The sequence below is a fragment of the Oxyura jamaicensis genome, chromosome 4, assembly GCF_011077185.1.
Source record: "Oxyura jamaicensis isolate SHBP4307 breed ruddy duck chromosome 4, BPBGC_Ojam_1.0, whole genome shotgun sequence".
NCBI classification, from domain to species: domain Eukaryota; kingdom Metazoa; phylum Chordata; class Aves; order Anseriformes; family Anatidae; genus Oxyura; species Oxyura jamaicensis.
Genome location: NC_048896.1, coordinates 51,595,543 through 51,620,992, shown reverse-complemented (window position 1 = coordinate 51,620,992; position 25,450 = coordinate 51,595,543). Strand labels below are relative to the sequence as shown.

General features: G+C 40.9%; 1 protein-coding gene across 10 annotated transcripts in view; it reads left to right on the top strand.

The window, feature by feature from the left end:
- Window positions 1–25,450, top strand: part of TRIM2 (tripartite motif containing 2) — a 93,090-nt gene that overhangs the window by 38,811 nt on the left and 28,829 nt on the right. For 7 of the 10 annotated variants that reach the window (XM_035323511.1, XM_035323508.1, XM_035323510.1 and 4 more), the window contains 5 exons: window positions 9,156–9,337; window positions 11,466–11,703; window positions 18,003–18,154; window positions 18,842–19,022; window positions 21,508–22,231. In XM_035323511.1, the coding sequence (XP_035179402.1) occupies window positions 9,204–9,337; window positions 11,466–11,703; window positions 18,003–18,154; window positions 18,842–19,022; window positions 21,508–22,231 (1,429 nt within the window). In that variant the 5' untranslated portion in view covers window positions 9,156–9,203. Of the gene's footprint in view, window positions 1–2,170; window positions 2,301–4,314; window positions 4,714–9,155; window positions 9,338–11,465; window positions 11,704–18,002; window positions 18,155–18,841; window positions 19,023–21,507; window positions 22,232–25,450 lie in introns of those variants that run through there. The other 3 variants (XM_035323507.1, XM_035323504.1, XM_035323513.1) reach the window with 3 other exon arrangements.

The following is a 25,450-nucleotide window of genomic DNA, read 5'->3' as shown; positions in this document are numbered from 1 at the left end:
ACCACCTGCTTTGCACAGGGGTACTGCAGAAGGAGGCAGAGCTTGTGGGAATGGGGAGAGAAAAGGAAAGGGGGGTTTTGATATCAGCTGTAACCCTTTACTCCTCTCCAATTTGGAGTATAAAGCATAAGTATGTTGGTGTCTTAAGAGGCCCACCCACTTATTTCAGGTACACATGTTGTAATAGGCTTGATTACAAACTGAGGAAAGGAAGGGAGAAAAAACATTAAGCAAGTAAAAGTATTTAGCTTTCATTTATAGCAGTGGATTCTATGCTTGTTATTCTGTCTTCAGCAGCTGAGAGCCTGTAAAAGAAATCTAATTCATGACCGTGACATCTGTCAGTCAAACTGAGGGTGATCCCATTGCTGTGCAGAAGACATGGCACGATATAGAGCTGTTTTCTGGTGGCTGCAGTGCCTGGCCCTGCCACCTCAATGAAGAATGCCCAAAAAGTGAAAGACTAACACAGAGGAAAAAAGCAGCTTGTGCCTGGTGCTGTCTGTCTTGCAACATCAGTGCCAGAGACAGAGCGAGCCGCTGCATCAGCCAGGCCTGTGCTGGCAGAGCAGGGAGGCCAGGCTGTCCCAGCTGCTGCTCTCAGCTGCCCGCCTGCTGCAGGCGTGCTACAAAAGCCACAGCCTGGGCAAGCTGAGCTAGGTGTAAGCAGGAGGTAGAAAGAAACAGAATAAGGTGGTAAAGGCAGAGGAGGATGGGCGCTGTGGGGGCTGTGAAGGTCTCAGTAGCCCAGCGTTACATCCCAGGCAAACCTTTCAAGTTCTTTGCCTCCCCCGGCTGTGATAAGCCATGTGTAGGGTCACAAGCTTAGGGGAAGAGCATCTGCTCCGCTGGATCACAAGATGGGCGGGTGATCGTGGCTCCAGGCTGAGGCATGGGGAGAGGAGCCAGCACCTGACAGAGCTCCTTTCAGGGCAGACGTGTTGTGGCTGCGAGCAGGGCTGCAGTGCGAGCAGGGCTGCAGTGCAAGCAGCCCTGGCTTTTCCCTGCCAGTCTGAGCTACTGCCTGGGCTGCTGGAGCACTTGGGTCAGGCTGCAGGCTGCAGTTGTTACAGTGGGTAAAGGTAAAGGTGCCTCCACCACCACCGTCCCATCAAGATGACTAAGGGCCCGTGATTCCTGGTGTGGGCACGGTCCCACAATGACAGGGCCTGGTTGTTTCAGCCCACCTGATTTCCTGGTGCCAGGGTCAAATTAACAGTGTGGAGCCAGGGGGTGGCTGGAACAGCCCATCCTGTCCTGTTTGTGTTCCCTCATTCCCAGCATCATGGCTTTGGGGAACTGATTTCTGGTTGCTCCCACCTCTTATTTTCCAGACAGTCTTATTTCCTGCAACTGTATTATTTAGCCATTTAGTTAGGGCTAACCCAATTTTTTTTTTTTTTTTTTTTTTTTTTTTTTTTTTTCTGCTGACCTTAAAATCTTCTGTAGAGCAGGCTGAGTTAGATTACTCTCCCTTCAGTCAATTTATGGCAGAGACTTCAGTGCAGGCCATTAATCTTAGCCTGGAGTGTTTGAATGATTTATTTAATATTAGGGGAAGGATGTAGCAATATCCAGCTATGGCCTGTAAATTAGCTACAGGTTTGGGGTTGTTTTTTTTTTTTTTGTTTTTATTTTTGGTAACTTAGCATTTATGGGCTCTCTCAGAATGCAAATTCAGGTTGTGTTAGAAAAAGGAAAATAATAAATTATTTGAAAAATGTGACAGAGGCTAGATCAGTCCTTTCTGTGGTGCTATAAAGATGGCATGTGCTATACATTTTCTACAGAACTTAATTCTGATGAGTGCAGCAAACTTCTGTGGGAGAATAGTGGATTTTTTTTTTTATTTTTTTTTTTTTTAGTAAGAAAAATAAGTAACAACCCCCATGCCCTTCCCCCAACTCAGAGCAGACATACAATAAACCAGGTTGAAACAGGCTGGTAATAACTGGTATGGGGTAAAGTGCAAGATTGCTCACTGAGCTACAAATCCATTTCCTCTTCACAAGGGAGAAGGAACCCATGTGTCAACATTAAACATGCAAGAACCAAAATCTCAAGGGAAATGAGATTTTCTGTTGTCTCATTTTTCGGTTGTCTCATCTTCCTCGCCACAGTACCACGGCTTTGTTTTGTTTAAGAAGCAGAATCATTTCCAGAATATAAGATCACTGTCAGAAGGCAGCTTCTTGGAGTTAATTACACGAGAACTGCATTTTGAAGCAATCTCTCATTTGGAGTTGTTCCCTGTGAGAGTGGCTGTAGCTGTGACTCCTGCGGTCTCCTATGGCCATGAGGTATGTTATGGGAGCAGTTCTGATTCGAGGGGTTTGTAGTCCTTGCTACTGACTGTAAGTGGAAATAGTAATTTGAGTGATACTTGTTGTTCTGTTTTAGTGTATGTAAACTTGATGCTGGAAACGAGCAAGGAAAAGCAAGCAGCTAAGTGATGCCTGCGTGCTTCTGTCTGAGTCTTCCACCTCAGGTCTGGGAGTGCACTTCAGAGTTTTCAGTCCTGATTTTTGTTTTAAATGTGCCTTTGTTTAAGTGGCAAAAACAAAAAACCTTGGATCTCCTAGTGGGAGTTAAAATTTTGCTTGTTCTTTGTAATGGAGTTCTCTACACAGTTGAAAAAGAAAAGCAAGAACCCGAAGAAAGAATCGCAAAACCCCACCCCCACCCATCCAAAAATATGCCTGAAACTCTGGCCTTTTCTTAAACTGTGAATTGTGCCGTGCAGATCCCTGCTTCTTCTGACCTGCTGAGTGTGGAGCTAAAATGAGACAGACTTTGTTCTCTTTGTCAGAGTTCGGCACATGTCGAGGGAATCAGAGGAGCGGCATTTTGGCATGAGCACCCCAAATCCTAACACACACACGCATGCTGCCTGATGTTTCATTTCAGGTTATAAACTGGATTACAACATGCTTTTGCCCTGTGGGCATTACCCAGGGAAACCAGGCTGGATCTTCACGATGTATAAAACCAATCTGGCTAGATGACTGCCAAGTGGGAAATAAATGATGGGTAGAGATTCTATGTTTTTAACAGGAATTTAGATTAAATTTCAGTCATGATAATGATTATTAATGCTGTTTAGCTGGTCAGTCCAAGAATGGAATAAGTATATTCTGGAAACTGTGTTTAAAGAGTGTAGGGCAACTTTTAAAGCTGTGAGGTCTAAACTAACCCTACCTCTTCTCATTAAGTCCAAGTAGCACAGACAGTATTTAAAACCAACATTTTTTATTCCCAATGCAAACGAGCTTTTGTGTCCTTTTATTTGTGGGAAGCTTTGTTAGCCTCAGTGAGCTGAAATACTTGCATATGATTTGAGGTTTTTTGTTGTAGTTTTGTTTTGTTTTTTTCAAAAGAAAAGATTCACTGTATTTAGAGATGCAAATACTACCTTGTCTGTAAAACCCACCAGCTGTTATACTGGAGGACAAAGCTAATTCTATGTTGCTTAGCTTCAGTAGTGTCTGTGTATTCACAAGCATCTTTTTAGCAACTTTCTCTGCGTAGCTGAGAAATACCACCGACACCAACTTTATTTCCTTTGGTAACAGCCTGGTAAAATCTGAATTGATCTGTGAGTTAGTTGTTAGTTAGTTATTTTAAATAAGTTATTAGATTCACTAAGGGAATGCAACTTCATGTTAATGCTTGTGCAAAAGTTCAGCAGACTGCTGGCTCTGATTCTCTTGGTCCTTGAATGTGAGGTTAGGAATTGCAGCCATGATTGTTTGAGCTGACTTGAGTCAGGTTAAACTTGTGGCTTTGCAGTGCAAGAAGCCGCTGCTGGTTTGTGTGTCAGTGGCACAGCTCTCTGAAGGGTTCCTTGGTGCTGCTTTAAACATCTGGAGGGACAAAGGGCATTTGCGGGATCTTCTGCGGGAAGCTGGAGCAGGGGAGAACCGCACCAAGAAATACTCTGAATCCTGGACAAATCCTAATGCAATCACTGAGCACTAAGCTTTATCTCCCTTTCTAAATGAAAGTGCTTTCGTTTCATCTGCGGCGACCGCCGATAACCGGCGTTGCGTAAGAGCGGCTCTCCCCTGGGGACCCAAATCCCTTTTCTGACTTGCGAGTAATATTTGCATATGTATTTCTGGGCTGCATTGACATGCCAGCTGCACAGCGGTGGCTGTCTCCGCCCGCTAATCCTGTAACAACATTCTGGTGCCCAAATTCAATGGCCCTGCGCGGAGCCTCCGAACAGCTGATCGCTGAGTAGGGAGGGAAAAAAAACAACGCAGCGAATCTCCTTGCAGCTCTCTGCTGCATCCCTATCCCACAATGCCCTGCACGCTTTGCTGCAGTCTTTCTACACGGGCTGAGTGAGAAAAAGATGTGCTAAATAAAGATTGATTGGTTTGCACCCTGAAGGGGTCTCCCACTTGTAAATGACCCGGGGGGGAAAAAAATATTCATGACGACTTCACTGGGCTTCCTCTTGTTCTTCCATTTTTCTTCCCACCTGTCCTCTGCGTGGAATGGAGCATCACTCCTTAGAGCACAAAATACACTGTGCCTCTAACGGTGACCGTGCTCCGATAGGGATCCTTAACCGGTTCTACGCGTGAGGCTTGAAATATTGACAGATGATGTTTTGTTCGTTTGGATTACTGCGGAACTGCAGCTCCGTCCCTGCAAGGATTTGGTCCTCAGCACTGCACTGATTAAGCTATTTTTCTACAAAGATGGGTAGGTTGAAAATGCTCGAGTTTTGCTCAGTGTTATTCCTGGTGGCTGCTGTTTTGGCCCCGATTGTTCATTATGCTTCTGCATGCTGTAAGAATGAAGAGGGTTGCTGTGTTTTAAACAACAAGGCACCAAACTGATTGCAAGAGTGGGAGAGAAAGGAATGCAAATGTAGCTTGTCGAGCCTTCTGCCCAAGCGGGCTGTGTGGCGGTGATGATTATTGATGTACTTGCTGTGTTCTGTATCGGCTGATTTCGGGGCTGCTGCTGTAATGTTTTGAATCTGTCCTTGATTCCAAAAAGCGTGGACAGATGGCATATCTGTTTTAAGGAGTTTTAAAGCCCAGCTCCCCCAGTCTTTGGAGCAACATTGTTGAGGTTCCCCACCCTTTCTTACCGCTCCCAAGGCCTAGCCATTCCTTTGCAAACGTTGCCATTGGAAACCTAGTCATTCACCATACATGAATAGACCCTCGGGTTGTGAATGCCATTGATAAGAAGAGGATGAACAAGCTGCATGCAATTTGTTCTCCCCAGGCTGTACTTCCAGGCTAGTTGCATTTCTGGCTGGGTGGAGTTCGGTGATAGCAGCATCTCAGCGAGAGGGAATTCTGCTCTTTTAGGAATAAATCCTGGAAAATGGACAGTTGCAAGTTTTCCCTCTGTCTCTTTCCCAGCTGGGCCATGGAAACTAGCAGAGAATTCGGTAATGGTTGAAAAGCTGAGTTAAAGGGACTTGTAGAAAGGGTGCACTTCTCTGTTGCGTGACTATTTGTCTGAAACAACTCCCCTGGAACTGTTAGTTGCTGTACCCTAACATTTTCCCCCCTTTTCTAATATTAGGGGAAGGTTTTTTTTTTTTTTTTTCCGTACGGGTGAGGCCACACCCTGACTTTGGATCCTGAAGGCATGCATGTGTAGCAGGGCAAGGCTTTACACTAGCTTAGAGAGCCATTGTTTCCTCCTTTCTTTGCTGCATAGTGTATCTTCAATTCAAATCAACAGTCCTATCTCCAAGTAGAAGGAAAAATAATTCATGTAATTTTGGGGATGGCTGGAAACAATGATCCTTAAGCCTCAAATGGGTGACAAAGGGTGTACATTTCCCAACCTTTTTTTGCACTTAATTTGGCAAACCTGACCCGGGCTTCCGCTGTGTTCTTCTTAGAGATAAATGGGTGGGGTTTGGGGTCTTATTTGGTGCAATGTTTCAAAAACCTCTAGCTTTGCCTGTTTAAATTATAAAGTGTAAATATATGGAGGAGTGATTCAATGATTCTCAGACTTATTTTCAAAGGTTGTGCTTCAGCTGGTCTTTATTGGATTATGAGACACAAATGAACCTCTGAAAAGAACCCTAGCAGTTCCCAAGTTCAGAAGATGCTGCTATTAAAATGATTTTTTTTTTGTTTTGTTTTGTTTTGTTTTAAAAAAAGTCTTACTTTGCACAATCTCCCGCTGCCAATACATCTGAAACTTATGTTGCTGTTTTTGAGGAACTGCTGATAGCACTGCAGTAAATTAGAATAAATGCTGTCCTTGGCCAAATTCAAAGGGATCATCTAAAATTTACAACTTTTCCTCAGATAGTCTTTGGTTACACAGTTGCTTTCATTGAGACAAAACAGTCATTTCCATAGCCATATCACATCTACCAAAATTACATCAAAGGTGAAGTTGGCTCAGGGAGGCTGTAGAATCAGATGCTCAGTCCAGGAAATAACATACTCAACAAACTTTTAACATGAATAATTTGTATAAGAATTTAACGTACCATGTAGTGGCCACAGCTTGATCTGTGCTGTTGAAATTCTGTTTTCAGGTGCATGTTTTAAGCCTGATTTATGTGAGCACAGGAAATAAATGATAGTCATGGCCTGCTGTGCTCCAGACAAAACAACAAATATTAAAAGCACTTATTTCTGAACTCTCATTAATCCTTCCTTTGACTGACAAAGCTAAAAGTGTGAGCATTTGCAAGTTAGAGCAGCTGGCATGCGACCTATGTATGAAATGCTAAGAATCACCTGATTTTGCAATGAGATTGGGGAGTTCAGAAAATGAGGATGAAGATCAAATGAAATGCACATGAAATTTTTCAGGCAACATGAGTTTTCCATGCAAAGGCACCATTTGCTGATGTGGCTGTACTTGATGGCTGAAAAGGAAATTACAGTAAATCACGTTTGGTTGCTAGAGAGCTTTCTTCTATTAAATGGCAGGCAGCATTATTAGAGACCTATTCTTTTTTATCTTAAGCATGTTTTTAAATAAAAATGATCTATGCTTAGTCTATAACAAAAAAAGTTGCACTGTTCATAACGTATTGGTGTCCAGTTTGGAAACTGTGCTTTTGATAAGACATCTTCCTGCTTCTGATTATCTTCCCTGTTTTGTTTGGGTTTCCGCCCCCCTAATTTTTGGGCTGGGAGAGTGGGAGGCAAATGCAGCTGCATAGATGGTGAAATGAATTGTCTTTTGAAACACACAGCTGAAGAGCAGCATGTTATACAGCCGAATGCACGAAGGTGATAATGCATCTTTGATAGCCTGCTTCTTCTACTCCCATTTGTGAAAGCTGAATATTTTTGTTCCATCTCTCGTAAAGCCATTTTTCAACTCTAGCTTTTAAAAACTGATGTGGGTTCATAACTGATCCCCCAACATTTGTTGTGTGTGATTTATGGCATTTAAATAGGCTCATTTAGTTTGTCTTTGTGTAATATTGACTTTTTTTTTTTTTAAGGTGGGGAAAAAAAATGGAAAAAGGGGAAACAAATGATCTATTCTGAAATCACACATTTTTGGATCACAAACATTGCATTGCATGAATATTGTAACAATTTTTAACCTTACAGATTCCCCTTTTTAGGGGGGTAAAAGGAAACGAAAGGGCCCACCGTAACTGTTGTGCCTCAAGGTACAGGTCAGTTACAGCTGTTGGGGATTAACTGCGAATAAGTTTCTGCTGCTGTACTTGTTAGCAGAGGAGGCAAATCCCCAGGAGGTCAGTGCACCCTGTTCCATAGATACCGTCATTATCCTAGAGGTAGCCGCTTGTCCAGCGTAGTAAGCCCGCCATACCTGCACGGCTAAATACACAGCTCAGGAAGATCAGGATGTGTCGCTGCTGGTAAAATGCCACAGGCCACAGAAGTCATTGTGGAACGGAGCAACCTTTAAAGGAGCATGATCAGCACCTGTGGCAGGGGGTCTCTTACCCTCTGTGTTGGAAAGCCTCAGTATTTTGGTTAGCCAAATATCGAGCTGTCTGGATAATGACAAACTGGGGTAGAAAGTGTTTAGGGAAGTAGGAACCACTCAGGAGTGTACCTGTGGTGGAAGCACCCAGCTGGGCTGGCTGCTCACACAGAAAAGGAGCCCCTGCTCCTTTGTGGAGGCAGAAGGACTGGCAGACCTCAGGGCTATGACAGTGACTGCAGTCGGCTCCTCGGGGAGGGAGCCTGCACCTCTCAGTGCTCCATCCTGCTAGAAGCGCGGGGGGAGAGGAGTTGTGCTGGCCACCCTGCCAAGGCCTCTGCTTGTCAGGTTTTCCTAACCTATTTTAACCAGCAGTTAACTTTTTCCTGAGGTTGCTCCCTTCCCCTTCCTCCCGTTTTCTCTTTCTGCAAATTATTTTTTTCTTTCCCTTTTATTTCATGCCTTTTATGCCAGTGTTATGGAGACATTTCAGTGACTACTCCTCCTGCCTGGAATGCCATTTTCCTTACATTCATTATCTGGATGTGGTTCCTGTACCCCTCAGCCCTACCTTTGCTGACTCTCAGCAGCTATCAGCTGGCTCTTTGCTCAGTCTCTGTTACTGTGAGGATTTCCACCTCACCTACCCCACCTCTGCTGCTGGTACAGAATTTGAGCACTCTCTTCCCAGGGACTGGCTGGCTCTGGAGGTTCCTTCACTGGAGTTCCTGAAATCCAAGCCTACCACATCTTTGGCACCATCAGCACTGATAAGGGGAAGAACTGTTAGGCTGAACCATTCTTAAACTCCGAGACACAGTCACTCGGCTGGTGCAGTTCCAGTTTAAGCATTTTGCCAGTGGTGCTCCAGACGTAAGAAATCCAATGATTATTAAAAGTGGCTTAGCCTACTGGCACAAGAATGCTTCTATCGTGGATGTCTTTAAAACCAAACAGCCCTGTAACTCTTATATTCCAGAGGCAACGTGCCTTTCCAGAATGCTTGCTCACACAGAGGTGTTATTTATGGTGGGATAGACTGTTTCCCAGTCTCTCATCACCGATAAGACATTTTAGAAGTTTAATTCTCCGTTGGTTTTGCTTTATATGGAAATATGAATTCCTGTATCAGGATGAAATATGGGTGAATTGGTTGGTGATTTTGTTATTTCATGGAGTTTATAAGCCTCTTTTTTTTTTTTTTTTTTTTTTCCCTCCTTTTTTCCCCTCCCACTCAACTCCAGCAGTGTGCAGGGTAGAAGGGAACAGGATCCATATGTCAGTGGTCTAGGATGGCCAGTGAAGGCTCTAACATCCCAAGTCCTGTGGTCCGTCAGATTGACAAGCAGTTTCTGATTTGCAGCATATGCCTGGACCGTTACAAGAACCCCAAAGTACTTCCTTGTCTGCACACTTTTTGTGAAAGGTAAGTCCTTTCTTTGTGCATGTAACTTGACGTTTGTCTTGGAACGAGCACAGAAGCCTGTGTCCTTTATGGGGCACTGACTTTTCTCTTTACTTGTAAAGGTCCTGTTAAGGGACAATAAAATCTGGGAAAGCTGGAGAAATAGGGAGGCAAAAACTACTATATGTGGTGGGCAGGCAGAAGAGACAGCAACAGAATATTTGGAATACATTCCTTTTATGCAAAAGTAAGTAAGAAATACATTTCATGGAAGTAATGAATAGAGTTACACCAATGCATAAGGTCACAGTCAGAATTTGGACCTCAAATTAATAGCCGCAAATTTATGCTGATTAGTCTTTAATTAGAAACAGTAAAAACCTTTCTTTATTGGTTTACTAAGTAGCGAAATAATTATCCCATCCTTTAATGTCCAAGGGTTAGACACAATATATACATTATTAATAACCGGTGATTAAGTGTCCTCATTATTCTGCAGCGTGGTTGACTGAAGTAGAAAACTCTCTGAAAAGAGATGGAGAAAACCCAGCAATTTGCCTTCTACTGTATTCAGCTGAATTAAATATATATATATACACTTAGGGATACTTTAATGTTGTATCCATTCTAACAGTGGCAAGAATACAGAATCTGCAAAAAAAAAGTTAGCTGGAGAATATTTTATTAGAAGTCTTGATCTGATGATGGGATGCAACTCCTCAGGTGATACACTGAATGGCGGGAGAATAATAATAAATGACACTGTGTGTGAACACAGTTCAGGAGATTTTCACCTCTTTCTTAGAACTGTGCTGCACATATTTAATTTTACAGGGGACAAGAAAAATTATGAATCTCTGAGTGTGCCAGATGAGATGGTCTTTCTTAAAGAAATGGAAAACTCTGACTTTACAGAATTCAGCAGTGAAACTCTCACTGAAATCAGTGAAGTCAAGATTTTCACCGTTGTATCTTAAGTTTCTTGACTTCAGTTCATGTGTAAATCCTAAAGTCAGCTTCTGGTTTTCACTGTAATCCTCTTATGTTGATCTGGTTAGGGAGAGAGATTGGAAGAACTCCTCCAGTGTACAGCTGATGAACAAAACCTAAGCTCTCCTTTCACAGAGCCCTTACTGGGGGGTCAGGAGGAGGGCTGCCAAGGGAGGATGAAGAGTGGTGCAGCAAAGTGCTTGGAAGTGGATGAGAGACACATAGCTGTGCAAGGTCACCCTTCTTGACTGGCATCACATGAACAACTTGGTGTAGCACTGCTCGCCTTTTAGATTCTTGAGGAACTGCGTTCTGCAAAGCTTCCTGTCTTTACAGGGCTATATTGAATTGCAGTCAAATATTGCATGCTCAGCAGTTGTTAACTTGATTTTCAAGACCAGAAGTAGCACTAACTGCTGCATATTCTTGATCACAGAAGTTTTGTGTTGGATTTGTATTCTATGAAATTTAGTCTCTCTAAAACAAGCAAACAAAACAAAATGAAAAATAAAACACAAAAAATCCCCCTCAAACTTGTCTTAACATAAACTATGATAACTTAGGATATGCTTCTCTATGGAGTAAGAACAAAGCAGAGTGAGCTGTGTTGATTTTGGCTGACTGCCAAATAACTTTCCTAATTGAAATAAATGGAAAAATTTCCATTGGTTTCATTGGGACCAGGTTTTAGGTCTGAAACACTAAACCCAGAGATACAAGTTAATAAAGGAGATTCTATTTGAAAGACAAAGGTCAACCATCGGTTACTCGGTTAAAGACGTAGGCTTAATGTAATAACTTCATGTCTGTAAACTTTATCGGATAGTTTATCATTTTTACTATCCTAAGAGCAGGATGCAGTAGATGTCTCAAATAATAGATCAACTCAGCATGAGTGGCTCAAAGAGAAGCACATAACTCTCACAGTGATGTCAGCTTATTGAACATTTTTTGATGTGGCAGGGGAAAAAAATCCCCATAATACTTCACTTCTGAAGCCTGGGATATGATTGATTTACCTTTTCTCCTGTAAGTAGGGATAGGGCTTTTTCAAATCAGTTCTTAAATGGTGTTTTTTTTTTTTTTTTTTTTTTTTTCTTCTTTTCCTCTTTGATGATACTTTCCCTCTCTTTCTCCCCCTCCACCTCCCTCCCCATAGGTGCTTACAGAATTACATTCCAGCCCATAGCTTAACCCTTTCTTGCCCCGTGTGCCGCCAGACCTCCATTCTGCCAGAGAAAGGGGTTTCTGCACTCCAGAACAACTTCTTTATTACCAACCTGATGGATGTCCTGCAACGAACGCCAGACAACAGCATTGAAGAGTCCTCCATCTTGGAGACTGTCACCGCTGTTGCTGCGGGCAAACCACTCTCCTGCCCCAATCACGATGGAAATGTAAGTGAGATGAACTCCCGTGATACGCACGGGTACTGATGTGTACTGACTGGTCCAGTTTGTCATGGACAGGTTATTTTAGATAGGTAGTGGGGGAATTGGAATTACAGAATTACAGAATTGGAATTACAGAATTTCTTTGATTTTTATAATAGGTCAAGTGACTTCTTAAAACCAGCAATACTCAAATGCATTCAGAGGAGCATCTTAAAGTAGCATTATTTCACCTTAAGAGCTCTCTTGGATGATACTTCCTTTTAGTACATGTGGTCAAAATTGCTCCCCTGCAAGCCCCGGACCTTTGGCTTTTGGGGGTGGCTTTCCATAGCTGTCTTACTTGTGGGCTCAAATATTGCTGTGGGAACCTGTGGGCTTGTTTAGGCAGTATGAGGCAGGTACCTTATGAGCATAACTGACCTGCATACTGACCCCGGGAGATCCCAGGCAGTCTCAAAAGCTATGTGAACATGTTAATAAAGCGCCAAGTATAAGGCCATCCTAACTCAGGATGCGCTGGGTCAGCACAGGCTTAAAACAGAGAGCTTCTGTTTATCTGCAGTGCTTTGTGCATCCTGTGTAGCAGTCCTTGGAGGCTGCTTTTTTGCTTTTTTTTTTTTTTTCCCCACCTACTCCTTTTGTCTAGCATCCTCTCACATACACTCTCAAATGATATCAGTGTATTCATGGGCAAGTACCCCCAAAGTGAGTAAGTATTCCACTACTATTACAAGAACAACTCTAACTCTGCAGCTTATAGCATTTTCAACAGTAACCTGTGTGGCTTCATGGTAGGCAAATCAGCTTCTGTCTCAAAGCCAGGCTTATGCAAGTGTGTAACTAAACCATATTGCAAAGCTGAGCTGAGCTGTGTTGTAAACTTCTGTGCAAGCCAAGAAATGTATGTCAGTATTTTAAGACAACTTTCTGTGAACTGATTTATTCAATGCTCAGTTTAGGTATATGGGCTGTACAGGAATAATTTAGTTGACAGGTATTCATCACTCTTACATAAAAACAGCTCAGTTCCCTCTCCTTTACTAACCTGCTGCAATTAGGTTGACTTGTAGAACTGATTTGCTTTACAATCTGATTAATGAGTAACTTGAGTAACATTTTTAGTGTGTGTTATACCTGTATGTGTGTAGTGGTTACTCATTAATGTATTCCTGTTTTTTTAATTTACATTTTGTTGGATCTCCTTAACATGAATCACGGTTCTTTTCTGATATGGGAATTGTGATAGGAGCCGTTTGGTTGTGAAACACAGAAAAAAGTCAAAACGAAGATCTTATTTGGTTGGCAATTTACATTATCAACTGATGACTCTTTGGGTCAAAAAAAGTCTTATCTACAGTTAAAGTTGGTCTGCCTTTTTTCTCTGAAAATTCCTTTCCACGGAAAGATGTGTTTGTAAGTCCTCTAAAATAAGCTTAGTTGGCTTGCCTTGAAACATAGCTTGGCTTTTAAGATGCTGAGTAGGGGTGTGATGGGAATATCTTCTTGTTCCAGTAAATAACTGGGAGGGTGAGGAGGTGGGGGGGAGGCTGAAGATAACACGAATTTAAAGCTTTGTGAACTAGGGAATTAAAAGGTAAAGTGTACGTTAATCACCATAATGGGGGGAACTGAGGGAAGTTGGGGGAGAACTGACCAAGGCTGGCTGGGCAGGCCTGGCTGAAGGACAGGGCGAGCAGGGTAGGGTGCCAGGTACCCTGGGCCTGTCTGGGGAAATGGGCTGTTGCTGGCTTCATGGGTACACAGCACGGCAGGGCGCTGTGTGGCAAGGGGCAATATTGGAGTGAGTGAGGGGGACTGCGGTGGTAGCTGGAGGAGGAGGCCTGCAAAGAACAGGCAGTCATTCTGCGCTGAATCCTCTTCTCATTAACTTGTGTATATTGGATTGGGTATAATCATAATGTATTGTCAGATCCATTGTATTTTTACTCTCTAGGGAAAAATTTGCATCAAGTATATTTGATTTAAATATTTCCAGATTTTCTTTGTATTAGCTTGGAAACAAGTTTCTGTTTAAACAAGCTTTTTCAGCCTCTCCAGTGATGCTGGCTTTAAACCCCTGTGATTAAAATCAGATAGAAACTGCTGTTTTTTTTCTTACTGATTTTCCTGTCTGCTTCTACCTTAGCTTTCCTCAGGCTCTGTAGGTTAAGTGCTTTCCTTTCCGGTTGGTCTCGTTGCCACCGCTCATATTTTCCATATGTTTGTGTATATCCTAGTTCTTCTGCACACATCCTCTCATCCTCTGTTGTGGCATCTTTGTTGTGTGTGTGCTTATGAAAAATGAAACTCAGCTTGTAGTATCTTAACGTAAGAGATTTCCTGTGCTGGAACTATAAACTAATGCTTGCTCATTCACCAAACACAGAGCACAAAAATGTCCTTGTGAAACTGGGATAGTAGGACACGCATGCTATGGAACTTTTGAACCTGAGAGAAGGTTCTAATCTTATATCTGCACATGAAAATAAGATTGGCTTTATTCTCAGCTGCTGAACTCCTGTAACTCTGTTCAGCATAAGCATGCAAGTTTGGAAATGTTGGTTTACAATCATTTAGTGGCTAGGTATAGCCTGGACAGGGAATGATGCATAACTGTAGGTCCATTACTATATAATATGGATTTTTTTTTCTTTTCTGAATTTGAAGTGAAAGCCAGCTTAGAGCCTAGGATCCTTGATTATACAAGTGCAGTTTATTTTCTGCCTGTAGAGTGCAACAAGAGAACGCACCCAACAGTAGATTAAACGCTTGAAACAAGAGAGCATATCTCATCTCTGACTAGGTTTTTCTTGAAAGATCATAGAATAGCTTGGGAACTTGACAGGTTGTGTTTAGAAAAACATTTCCTGAACTTGTGCAACTTTTCCTTATGGCCTGTGTGCTTCTCTTAGAAAAATAAGAAAGCATCTATCCTTGATGTTCTGATGAAATGGCTTCATAAAATACCTGTAAACCCATTTTTCTCCTCACTTCTGTACTTCCCACTGTGTCACTCGTGTATCCCATTAAACTGGAATCTATTCTATCTGTACTCTGCAATATTCAGTGTGTGTCATTGAGGCTAAATGAAAAATTCAGAGTGTCAGAACTTACCTTTAATGAGCATTAGCACTAATGAACTAAGATCACTGCTGGCAAAATATTGCTCTCCCTCACCAGAAACACTTAATACAGTTAGGAAGCAGTAGTCTGACTCTGATATAATCATATTTGATTAAATACAAAGGATTTAAGCGGTTTATGTGCATGTAAGTATGTTGTTTAAGTCATGACAGTTTTGTAAACTTTTATTTTAAATTTGCTTAAAGCTTTCAGGTTTACTGCATCAGTAGGCAAAAGCTAAGCCTTGGAGAACAGGAGTCTGTTTCTAAGTTTTGCCACATAGTCTGGGAGGGTTGCTCAGGTAACCCAAACTTCTGTTCTTCTAAAAGCCCGAACCTACAAATCTCAGGTACAAACTAGCTCTGGGACAGAGGAACTGAGCGTGGGTGAGAGATGGGGAAGAGGGCTGGCAAAGAGCAAACACTTCCTTTTCTCTGGACTGGTATTTTAATTCAAACAAATAGAAAGCAGAGGATGAACAATATGATTGTTTGAATGTAGTTTTGGATAAATGAGGCTTATCGTTGCTGAGAGCTTTTTTTCGTGAGACCTGAGGGTTGGAATCCATGTGCTTTGGCTTTGTGAAATCTATTTTAGGAGTACATGTAGACCTGATTATGCAAATGGAAAAAAAATAATAATGTAATTTCAGTTAAATTACAGTGGTGGAGATATGTGTGGATCTCTAGATCACTGTGCTGAAATATCCTGGTCTGGTTAAAGGCAGAGCCAGTGGGTGGGATTTCAGAACCTGTGGGTATCAATTCACGTTTCATTACAGCTGATAGGACTATTTTCATTGCCTGATTTTGTGTCTTCAGTGGAAACATAGCAGAAGGCAATGTTGGATGCCACAGTATATCCTGCACAAGAGGACATTTGGGAAAAAAGGGTTTCAGGCAAATTTTTTATTTTTTTTTCTGAGATGTTTTGTGAAACAAACCTGAATCATGAAAAGTTTTCTGGGAATGTTACAAAATGTGATGCTCATGTTGGGAATGGAGAGGAGAGAGGAAAAGCCAGTAGTACATGTCTGCCTCTAATTAGAAATTAAGAAGAAAATGAAATATATGGAATCATAGATGATTAGGAAGTGCTAGATGAAATCTTAGGAAATCAGCTTATGCAAGCACTTGAGGCCAGAATTGTGTTAATATTAGCTTTTCTTTCTTCTTCAGCCACGACACAATCCAAAGATTTTCATGGGAAATGAAAGCTCTTTCACCTGACACATTTTGAATGTGACTGAGGCAAAGAAGACAATTTCTATGCAGACATATACATTAGCTCTTTATGGTCTGCTTGCTATTACCCTTTTGGCTTATATGTTTCTCTGCCACTTGAATAAAGAGGAAGAAAGTCAATTAGGGTAAAATTTAATTTGCCAATGAGATGCTTTCTCTCATACATATATATTGTTGTAAATATGATGATATTGTTATGAAGTATTCAATAGGAAACAGAAATATTAAATTATTCTATCATTGTACCCAAAGATAAAAATATAGAACAATAAAAAAGCTTGTTAAAATCTCTTGAACATGAGCATTAAGTTATGAAGAGACAGAAAGATGAACTTTTGACACTGATGCAAAATAAGTGAACTTTTATGACTATATAAAAAGGCTTATAGTTTCCTAATAAAATGTTGTTCACTTCGGTTGGTTCTGGTTGCAAATTTTTGAAGCTTTTGTAAATAATTGAATCCTAAGCTCTGTTTAACTGACTTCCTCTATGCTCTGTGAGACTGCCTCCCATCTTAGAGCCCACCAAAATAACTGCCAGGCCTCAGAGGACCCACTGCTGTCTAAGTTCAGAATTACTGGAGTGTTGTTTATTGGAGTTGCCATTATTTAGGTCTACATGTTCTTTCCTTACCCCGTTAATTTGGGGGCAGCTTTTACCTTGTTTCTAAAGGGGCTTACACAAATGGCCACTGAACCCTCACTGCGTGTGAATCTTATGTCTTGTGAGTTGAGATAAGAAGGAAAGGAGCTTATCACAGGGAAATCCCTATTAATGCTAATAGCCACATGGAAATTGCGGTTCTTACTTCTCCCTCCTAATTCTCAAGACTTGGAACAGCCAGCTACTTTGGAGCTGTTACAGGTCCCTCGGCTCACCTGAGAACAGCTGGTTCTGCTCTACCCACACAACCACTTAAAGTCAACCTACATCTCCAGCACTCTCCTTTGTGTGAGGTCCGAGTGCCAAAAGCATCAACCGAGTTATTCAAGATTCTGAGCTATGTTCTGAATGCAAGAAATCTGCCAATGGCTTGCTTTGAAGCATGTATACTGTGAGCTTTCTTATACACTCAGTAATAAGCCTAAAATTATTTGTGCTCAAGAACTCTCAAGCTGTAAAAGAATGTCTCATGCTGAATTTGCATCTATGTGAATTATTTTGACTATCATATGATTTTGCACACAGCACTTTTCTTTACCATCATGAATATATTCAGATTTGGGGGTATTTATTACACAATAAGGGTTTTATTTTTTAATCACCAGACAGCGTTTTACTGGGTATTTAACAGGTTGAAACAATCTTCTGCTCTTTTAAGTGTAGATGAGCACTCTTATTATAGTCTCAGATATGGGTTTTTGATGGTTTTAAGGGATTAGTAGTGGGATATGGAGCTTTTGCCCTGCAGCACATTTGTTCATTGAGGGTGTTTTTCTGTAGCAAATAAACATGGCGTTTGGTGATCTCAGTTGAGTTTGTCTTGCAGAAGTGGCCCTGCTAAGAAAAACAGCCTAAACTTACACTTTCTGTGGCAGTCCCTTAAGGGAGACAAAGGATTAAGTTAGTGAGGGGACCGGAATGCCTTGATTTTTATTTTTTATTTTTGAGTTGTTTCATGGAGTGGTAGAGAGAGATGAAAATGTACTATTCCACAGTATAAAGGTGGTGTTAGGGCTAGCATTGAGGTCCGTTGTTCAATTTCCCAGCTTGCTGTTCTGATGCTTCCTGACAGAATAAAATGCATTTGGTAGGAGATACGTAAGAATAACAGACAACTGTTAAGCAGTATATTGTTGGTGTCTTTGTTTCATGTTGAACTGTGAACTGAGAGCTTGGCTAATAGCATGAGTTCAAGGCACAGAAAGATGTGCTTAGAACTGATGGTACTGCTGCTGCGTCTGAATTGCTGTGCTTTTTTGTGTGTTTTTCAGGTGATGGAATTTTACTGCCAGTCCTGCGAGACAGCCATGTGCCGGGAGTGTACAGAGGGAGAACATGCAGAACATCCCACAGTACCACTCAAGGATGTGGTGGAGCAGCACAAGGCTTCCCTCCAAGTCCAGCTGGACGCTGTCAACAAACGGTATGGAGTCTCCATGCATTATTTTTCAGTTTTACCACTGGCTTCCTGTGTTACCCTGGGTAGATGTTTTAATGTGCTTGTGCCATGGACCTTTACCTGCAAAATAGGGGATAATATGAAGGAAAATATGAGGATCGTATAAGGGAAAAAAAAATCCATTGAGAGTGAGACAATGAGGGATTAAAGAAAAGAGCAAAATACACCTATTTGTGTTTTGCAAAACAGAAGCTGTTGGAAATACAAGTGTCCTCCAGAGAAAGAGCATAAAATGTTAAGGAGAAAAGTACTAGCCAGCCATGAATTTAATAATAAGTAATACTGTGTTCTTAGGCTAATACAAACTTTACTCAGGCAGAAAAGCTGAAAAAAAAAAAAAAAAAAAGTGGGATAAATCTGATGCCCTCTTCCCTAGTAGATACATCTGCATAAAGGACAGAGAATCCAATGCCTCTCCGTTGGAACTGCCTGAAGTGTAATGGATTTCCACAAGGGAGGGCCCTGGCTTAGCCTTGTTTTATCAGACCCAAACCATTATGTGGTTATAAAAAGAATGAACTTACTTCTGGGAAATGACCGAGTTTAAAGACAGCCTGGTGATGAGATTGTTTCATCAAAAAATGTCAGGGCAAGGGCCAATGTTTAATAACTTTTGAAACAGCAATCTTTGTAATTTAATCCCTCCCTCAGGCTTCCAGAGATCGACTCAGCACTTCATTTTATATCTGAAATCATACACCAGTTAACCAACCAAAAGGCTAGCATTGTAGATGACATTCATTCCACTTTTGATGAACTCCAGAAGACTTTAAATGTGCGAAAGAGTGTGCTGCTTATGGAACTGGAAGTGAATTATGGCCTTAAACACAAAGTAAGATGCATGTTTTGTTTCAATGAAAAGCTATTAATTTAACAGCCAGTTTTTACAAATGATGCAGGACGCCACTTTGACAAATTGTGTCTGAGGTCCAGAGGACAACTTTGTCTTCCTGAAATCAAGTACTTCACAGACTTGCTTGTGGGTGCACACTCTCGAAAATGGAATCCAGAGCCTGTATGGGTAGCTAGCCCCATGCATGTGGTGTGAGGAGATCTAAAACAGCCAGCACAATGAGTAGGTATCTGCTTAAAGCCCATGTGTTTCATGTAGAGATGCCAATAAGGGAATACCAAACTAAAGTCTGAAATCCTTGGGCTGCAATTCCATGAACCCTCTCATGAAGATACAGGCCAAACAATTTCTCCCAAAGAGCAAGGCTTACTATTTTGCTTTAAAGCACTGTTTTCCTTTCAAATGCCTGGTAACATATTTCATCCTAGAAGTCGTAGGTTGAGGATTAATAGGTCTGAATTCAGATTCTCAATTCTGTTCAACTAAACGTTTCCAAGATGTCCCAAAACTGTATTTTCTTAGCAAGAAAATATATTCAGTTTGTGTATGAAGTTCACTCAAGATGGAATGTGATGTTAAATTACCTTACTGTTTTTTAAAGGGGCACATTCAACTGTTTTAGGATTTAGAGGACCAAAGTTTATGAACCTGCATATAAGCAATAAAAAAGGTATTTCCTGTTTGTATAGCAAGAGTGATTAGAAACAAATTTTGTTTTGGACTGAACAGTAGGCCTGCAAAATGATTCAAACCCAAATATTTCATCATTCTGACCGTGAAAAATAAATAAATAAATAAATAAAAAATGGAAGAGCTACTCTTTACTAAAAGAAAGTTAGCCAGTCAGCTTTGGTTGTCCAGTGGACTGAGAGAGGCTTCAAGTAAAATGCTCTAAACATCTGAAATATGGTAGAACTTAATATTTTCCATGTCTATAATGAAATAAAGCTACATTAAGAGTATAACGGTTTTAAAATGTAGCTGCAAATTGTCTTCCTCCACAGTCTGTGGTTTATCCTGAGTGTACGGGTTTTTGTCATCCCAGGACTTTACTAGCTATGCTGTCTGTTTAACTATTTATGGCCTGGAATAAAGGCATGGCAGATCAGAAATGCCTAGTACTGAATCCTGAGAGGTTTTTAGATGCCTCTCTAGGCATCTAAACAGATAACAGTTAACAGGTGTTTTTTTTTTTTTGCTGTTTTTTTTTTTTTCCCCTCACTGGGTGGAGAGACAGAGATAGCTATATAAAAATCAGAAGAAAAACGCCCTTAGGATCATTACATAGTGTTTTTCAGCGTGGGAAGAGTATCTCACAGCAATAGAAACAGAGTCTCTAAGCTTAATTTAAAATCAACTAAAGTGTTTCAAAAATACTAATTTTACAGTGACGGTCAACAAAATAACCTCTCTGATCCACTATAATGCCCGTGCCCTAGTTCTTTTCTGTAGGAAAAACATACCACATGTGTGACTGGGTCCTTGGTTTTGAGGATTTTGTCAGTGGAGATTGTGCGGGATAGCTGGAATGTTTGTGTTTTCCAGACTCCCATGAATTTCTCTGTTAGGTTATTATAATTCAGGCATCTTTTTTCTAATTCATTGCAAAACTGGTTTAAAAAAATGTTAGCCTAGTTCCCAGCCCACACTTAACAATTTTTGAGGTCAATACTGTTTTAAGGATTTTAGACTGAGGGCCAGAAATGAGCCTATAATAAAAGCTCCTTTTCAGTCTTAAATACAGAGTAGCTGCTTGCTGCTCACCAAAATTTCAGGCTACTCAGCCCAACTCTTTCCAGTATCCCCAGTCCATCCTTTACGTTTTCCTCTCCTGACTGCTGAAACTGGGGAATCATCTTTCCAACTTCTGCTCAGGAAACTTTTACTTTCTTCAGTTATTTAGAACAAGAACCACACTTTTCCTCAGGATGGATGTAGACTCCTTCTTGCCTATCCCCACAGAGGAAGGGGTAACACAAAATTTCCTCTGGCCTTGAAGAAATCATTTTACAAAGTCCTTGTAGCCTTCCTTATTCATGGGCCTGGTGATTCTTAAAATCTCTCTCTCTCTGTGCAGACACCTTGCTTCCCATTAACTATCTCATTAACTGTAATTGAGAATTAGATGGAAAGGTGCTTAAATTCTACAATTTTTAAATTTAAAAAATAATAATAAAAAGAAAAATAAAGGCAGGTAAAGTCAATAATTCAAGCTAGTGACAGTGGATCTTTGAAGCCCTAGAGACCCAAAATGGGGTACATTTTTTGTGTCACAGTGTGGTATTCCGAGAACGTGCAGGGAATCAGTACAGTACATTTTCTAAAAGGAAACTGTAAAATAAACTGTAAAGTAAAGCACCATAAATTGTGTTTCTACAAATGCCTTCAGGCAGAAAGCATGCAGCATCTTGCTAGCACAGATCTTGCAATGTGATGCTAATCTGGTGTTTGGCAATGCACACAGGTCCTCCAGACGCAGCTGGATACCTTACTGGAAGGACAAGAGAGCATTAAAAGCTGCAGCAACTTTACGGCCCAAGCCCTCAACCACGGCACTGAAACCGAAGTGCTGCTGGTGAAGAAGCAGATGAGCGACAAGCTGAATGAGCTGGCCGAGCGGGACTTCCCCCTGCAGCCCCGCGAGAACGACCAGTTGGACTTCATAGTGGAAACGGAAGGCCTGAAGAAGTCCATTCACAATCTGGGTACCATTTTAACCACCAATGCTGTTGCCTCTGAAACAGTTGCCACAGGTGAGGGGTTGAGGCAGACCGTGATCGGACAGCCCATGTCTGTTACCATCACAACGAAGGACAAAGATGGGGAGCTCTGTAAGTCTGGGAACGCTTACCTCACTGCTGAACTAAGCACGCCTGACGGGAGTGTAGCAGACGGGGAAATACTTGACAATAAAAACGGCACTTACGAATTTTTGTATACTGTTCAGAAAGAAGGGGACTTCACTTTGTCGCTGAGACTTTATGATCAACATATCAAGGGCAGCCCATTTAAACTTAAAGTGGTCAGGTCAGCAGATGTATCCCCTACCACTGAAGGGGTTAAGAGGCGTGTTAAATCTCCTGGCAGTGGTCACGTGAAGCAGAAAGCTGTGAAAAGACCTGCAAGCATGTACAGCACTGGAAAAAGAAAAGAAAATCCCATTGAAGATGATTTGATCTTCAGAGTAGGTAGGTGACGTGCTATCTACTGACATTATTAAAAATAGTTCAGTGAAACTGGATGAAAAGTTCTATAAGTTAAATTATTTTAAGGTTAAAACCGTAAGCAGAGCAACCTGATAGTACCTTTAGGCCACTTGGTTATTGTTCATATATAAAACTTAAAAGCACATGCTTCAGAAATTCTATTTGCAAATATTCAATTGGAATTTGAGTTAAGAAATACATGTATTTGATTTAAGATTTTTTATTTTTTATTTTTTATTTTTTTTACCACTCTCATGTACCCTGTTGGGCATCATAAAGTGGCAATATAATAAGATTAATGCTGCAGATTTAGATTAAATCACTTCTTTAAAAAGTTGCATGGCAAGAAGTAAAGTTGGAGGGCACCCTCTCTAAAATGATTACGTTAAAGGCTAATCTAATTAATTAACTAGGATCTATACGTGCTAAAATCTGGGACAAATATAGTTATTTCTTGATGCCATCATTAGACAAAATTAGGATTTCCCTTATTTGTGTCTGTGTCCCCTCGCCCCCTCAAAAGCTAACTATGTCTGTTTTTTTATATAATGTAATATTATCTCTAAATTTGTATGTTTCTAATGTTTGGTAAACATACAACATCTAGGTCTCATTGTGATTTTCTTTCAGCTCTTCTGATGCAATCTATTTTAAAGCTATCTAACAACTCATGATTTAAAATGGCTGTACCATGGGTTATTGTATTTCTGTATCTGCTTTTATGTTAAAAAACAAACAAAAAAATTTCACTTTGTACAACCAAAGAAGAAAACAAAGTTAACTCTTGATAGGTGCAAATCAGGATTTCAGCAGTAGGTATACCAGGTTTGACCACTAGTCACCAAGGTAGCTTTCCTTCTTGTAGTAGAGAATGGGTGGTGGTTAATCCTGGAGGGATTTTCAGGAGTTGAAAACTTATCTGGATACCACTTGTCAGTTAGCCCTGTCTATCTGATTTGTTGTCTGTCAGTATTTCTTTAGGAATCTTTACTATGATAGACAGTGTGTGCAGTAACCTAAGGTTGATATCAGACAATGCATCCAGCATGCACACTTTGCTTACTGATAGGACAGTACAGCGCAGCCTTTGGACGGAGCAACTCATAAAATGTCTGGCCTTTCCCAGATGGCCACTGCATTTCCTTGTAGGATTAACAACCCCCTATATATACCAACTCCAAGCATTTTTACAGCGTCAACGGTATCCTCTTTTACTGTTAGTAGGGCTAAGTTTTATGGTGATTCAGACCTTGTCTGAAAGAACGTGTCTCTCTGCTCTCTTCTGGGAGTGGTTGTGACATGTTTTATGCTGGGCAGAGAAGGGGCTAGATGGGCAGGTTCAGATTGAAGAGCTCTCCCTAGGTCTGTAGCCTGGGAGTGGCAGGGGGCCACTGTGGCTGGCCCTTCGCACAGCACTAAGCACATACATCAAGTGTTAATTTGTCTGTTTGTGGAAATTGTAGATCTAAATGGAGACAAGGTTGACCCACCTTTCAAAATTCCTCTTAGAGTCAAATAGAAAAATATATGCGTTTAATAGTCAATACTTAAGAAAAAATGTCCTGAACTTATTTTGAAACTTCTAATATTCTTGTTATAAACCTTTCAGTATGGACTAACGGGATTTCAGATTACAATTTCCACTTCTGTATCCCTTGTTTCTAGTGACCAGTTTCTAACCCAACTACCAAACAGTAGTATTTCTGTAGTTTTTTTTCCTTTTGTCAAAACTGTTCTCTCCAATACACCATAAACTCTAAAACAGTCTTGAATGTTGTTTGAAAAGTGAAGTGCCCTTTCATTTTGTTGTGATGCAATCATGATTATGCTCTTTATTTTGGAGCTTTTCCTCCTCTCCTTTTGCTGTCTTCCTTGCTCTGTGTCCCCACCTCCCCCCAAAAATAAAAAAACAAACAAAAAAGAGAATGCATAGCTCCAGTTCTAGAGCTTTAGCTGGATGAAACCTCTCAGGAGTTCCCACATTTGGGATATATGGATTGCTGTTTTATTAAAAAACTGAACCGAGGGTAATGCTTCATTCTGCTCTCAGCCACTCATTTCTCAGAATGATCCTACACAGGGATGTCCCCATGAGGTTATGTATGCATCATCTGAAAAGTCTCTTAAGTATTTGCAGCTGCGATGCTCTAGCTTTTTACACGCTTCCAACATATGTGTAATTAACAAACACAGGTAAAACTTCTGACATTTTCACAGGGATAGCCTTCATGGATTTCAGATTTTGTCTGATTCCAGTTTCAACGCACTTGGAAAAGTTGAGTTTCAGTTCATTTGTTAATGAAGTCATGCAAAATAAAGTTTATTGCTGCTTTCCAACACAACAGTGCATTTTTATTATGAGCTCTGATAGCCCTGGCCAAATCTGGATTTCTGTTCTAAACTGGGAAAGATGAAGCCTGTAGTTGGGCTGCCAGAGGCTCATACAGCTGTGTTGGAGAATCATACTGTAATATTCCTATGGGCATCCGAGTATATGGAGCATGCTCTTGTATATATGCTGATATATGGACTTCTATGCAGAAGTAAATCAGTCAGCTCCTAGCAGGAGATAGTTCTTGGGTGAGTATTAAAAAATAACATTAATACAACATTAGTGCAGGTAAGTGGGGAATTGGGCATTGCGTCCTTTGCCAATTCCGTCATATTAATGGCTTTTAAAAAGGCATGTGGTTCTATCTAGACACTTCAGGGTCACACTATTGACTGCCCGTTCATACAGTTATATAATTCATTATTTAAAAGAACAGAGTATTTCTTGCTTCCTCTTCTTCTCTCTCTCAATATTTATAACCTCTATAATTTTTTTAAAAAATTTATTTTTAAGCAGGCATGAGCTGTGAGTGTATGTGCAAGCAGTTCTCATGTTCTAAACATTACAGTCTGCTAAACTTGCAACGGGAATGAAAAGAAACAAGTAAATCCATAGTTTAAAAAAAATCCATCTCTGTGGCATGTACCTAGTTTGTGCATGTGCAAACAAGACATCCAGAATGTGATATCCAGAACATAATTGTTGTACAATGGTTTTCTCTATTACTGCAAGTGGTAGGAAGCATTCATGTGAGAGGAAAGGCTCTTTTGTTACCCAGCTTTTGTGCCTTAAACCCATGCTGAGTGGAAGAATGTGGAGGTGAGGGACGTGTCAGCAACTTCCACCTTCCCTGTAAACCTCTCCCAAGT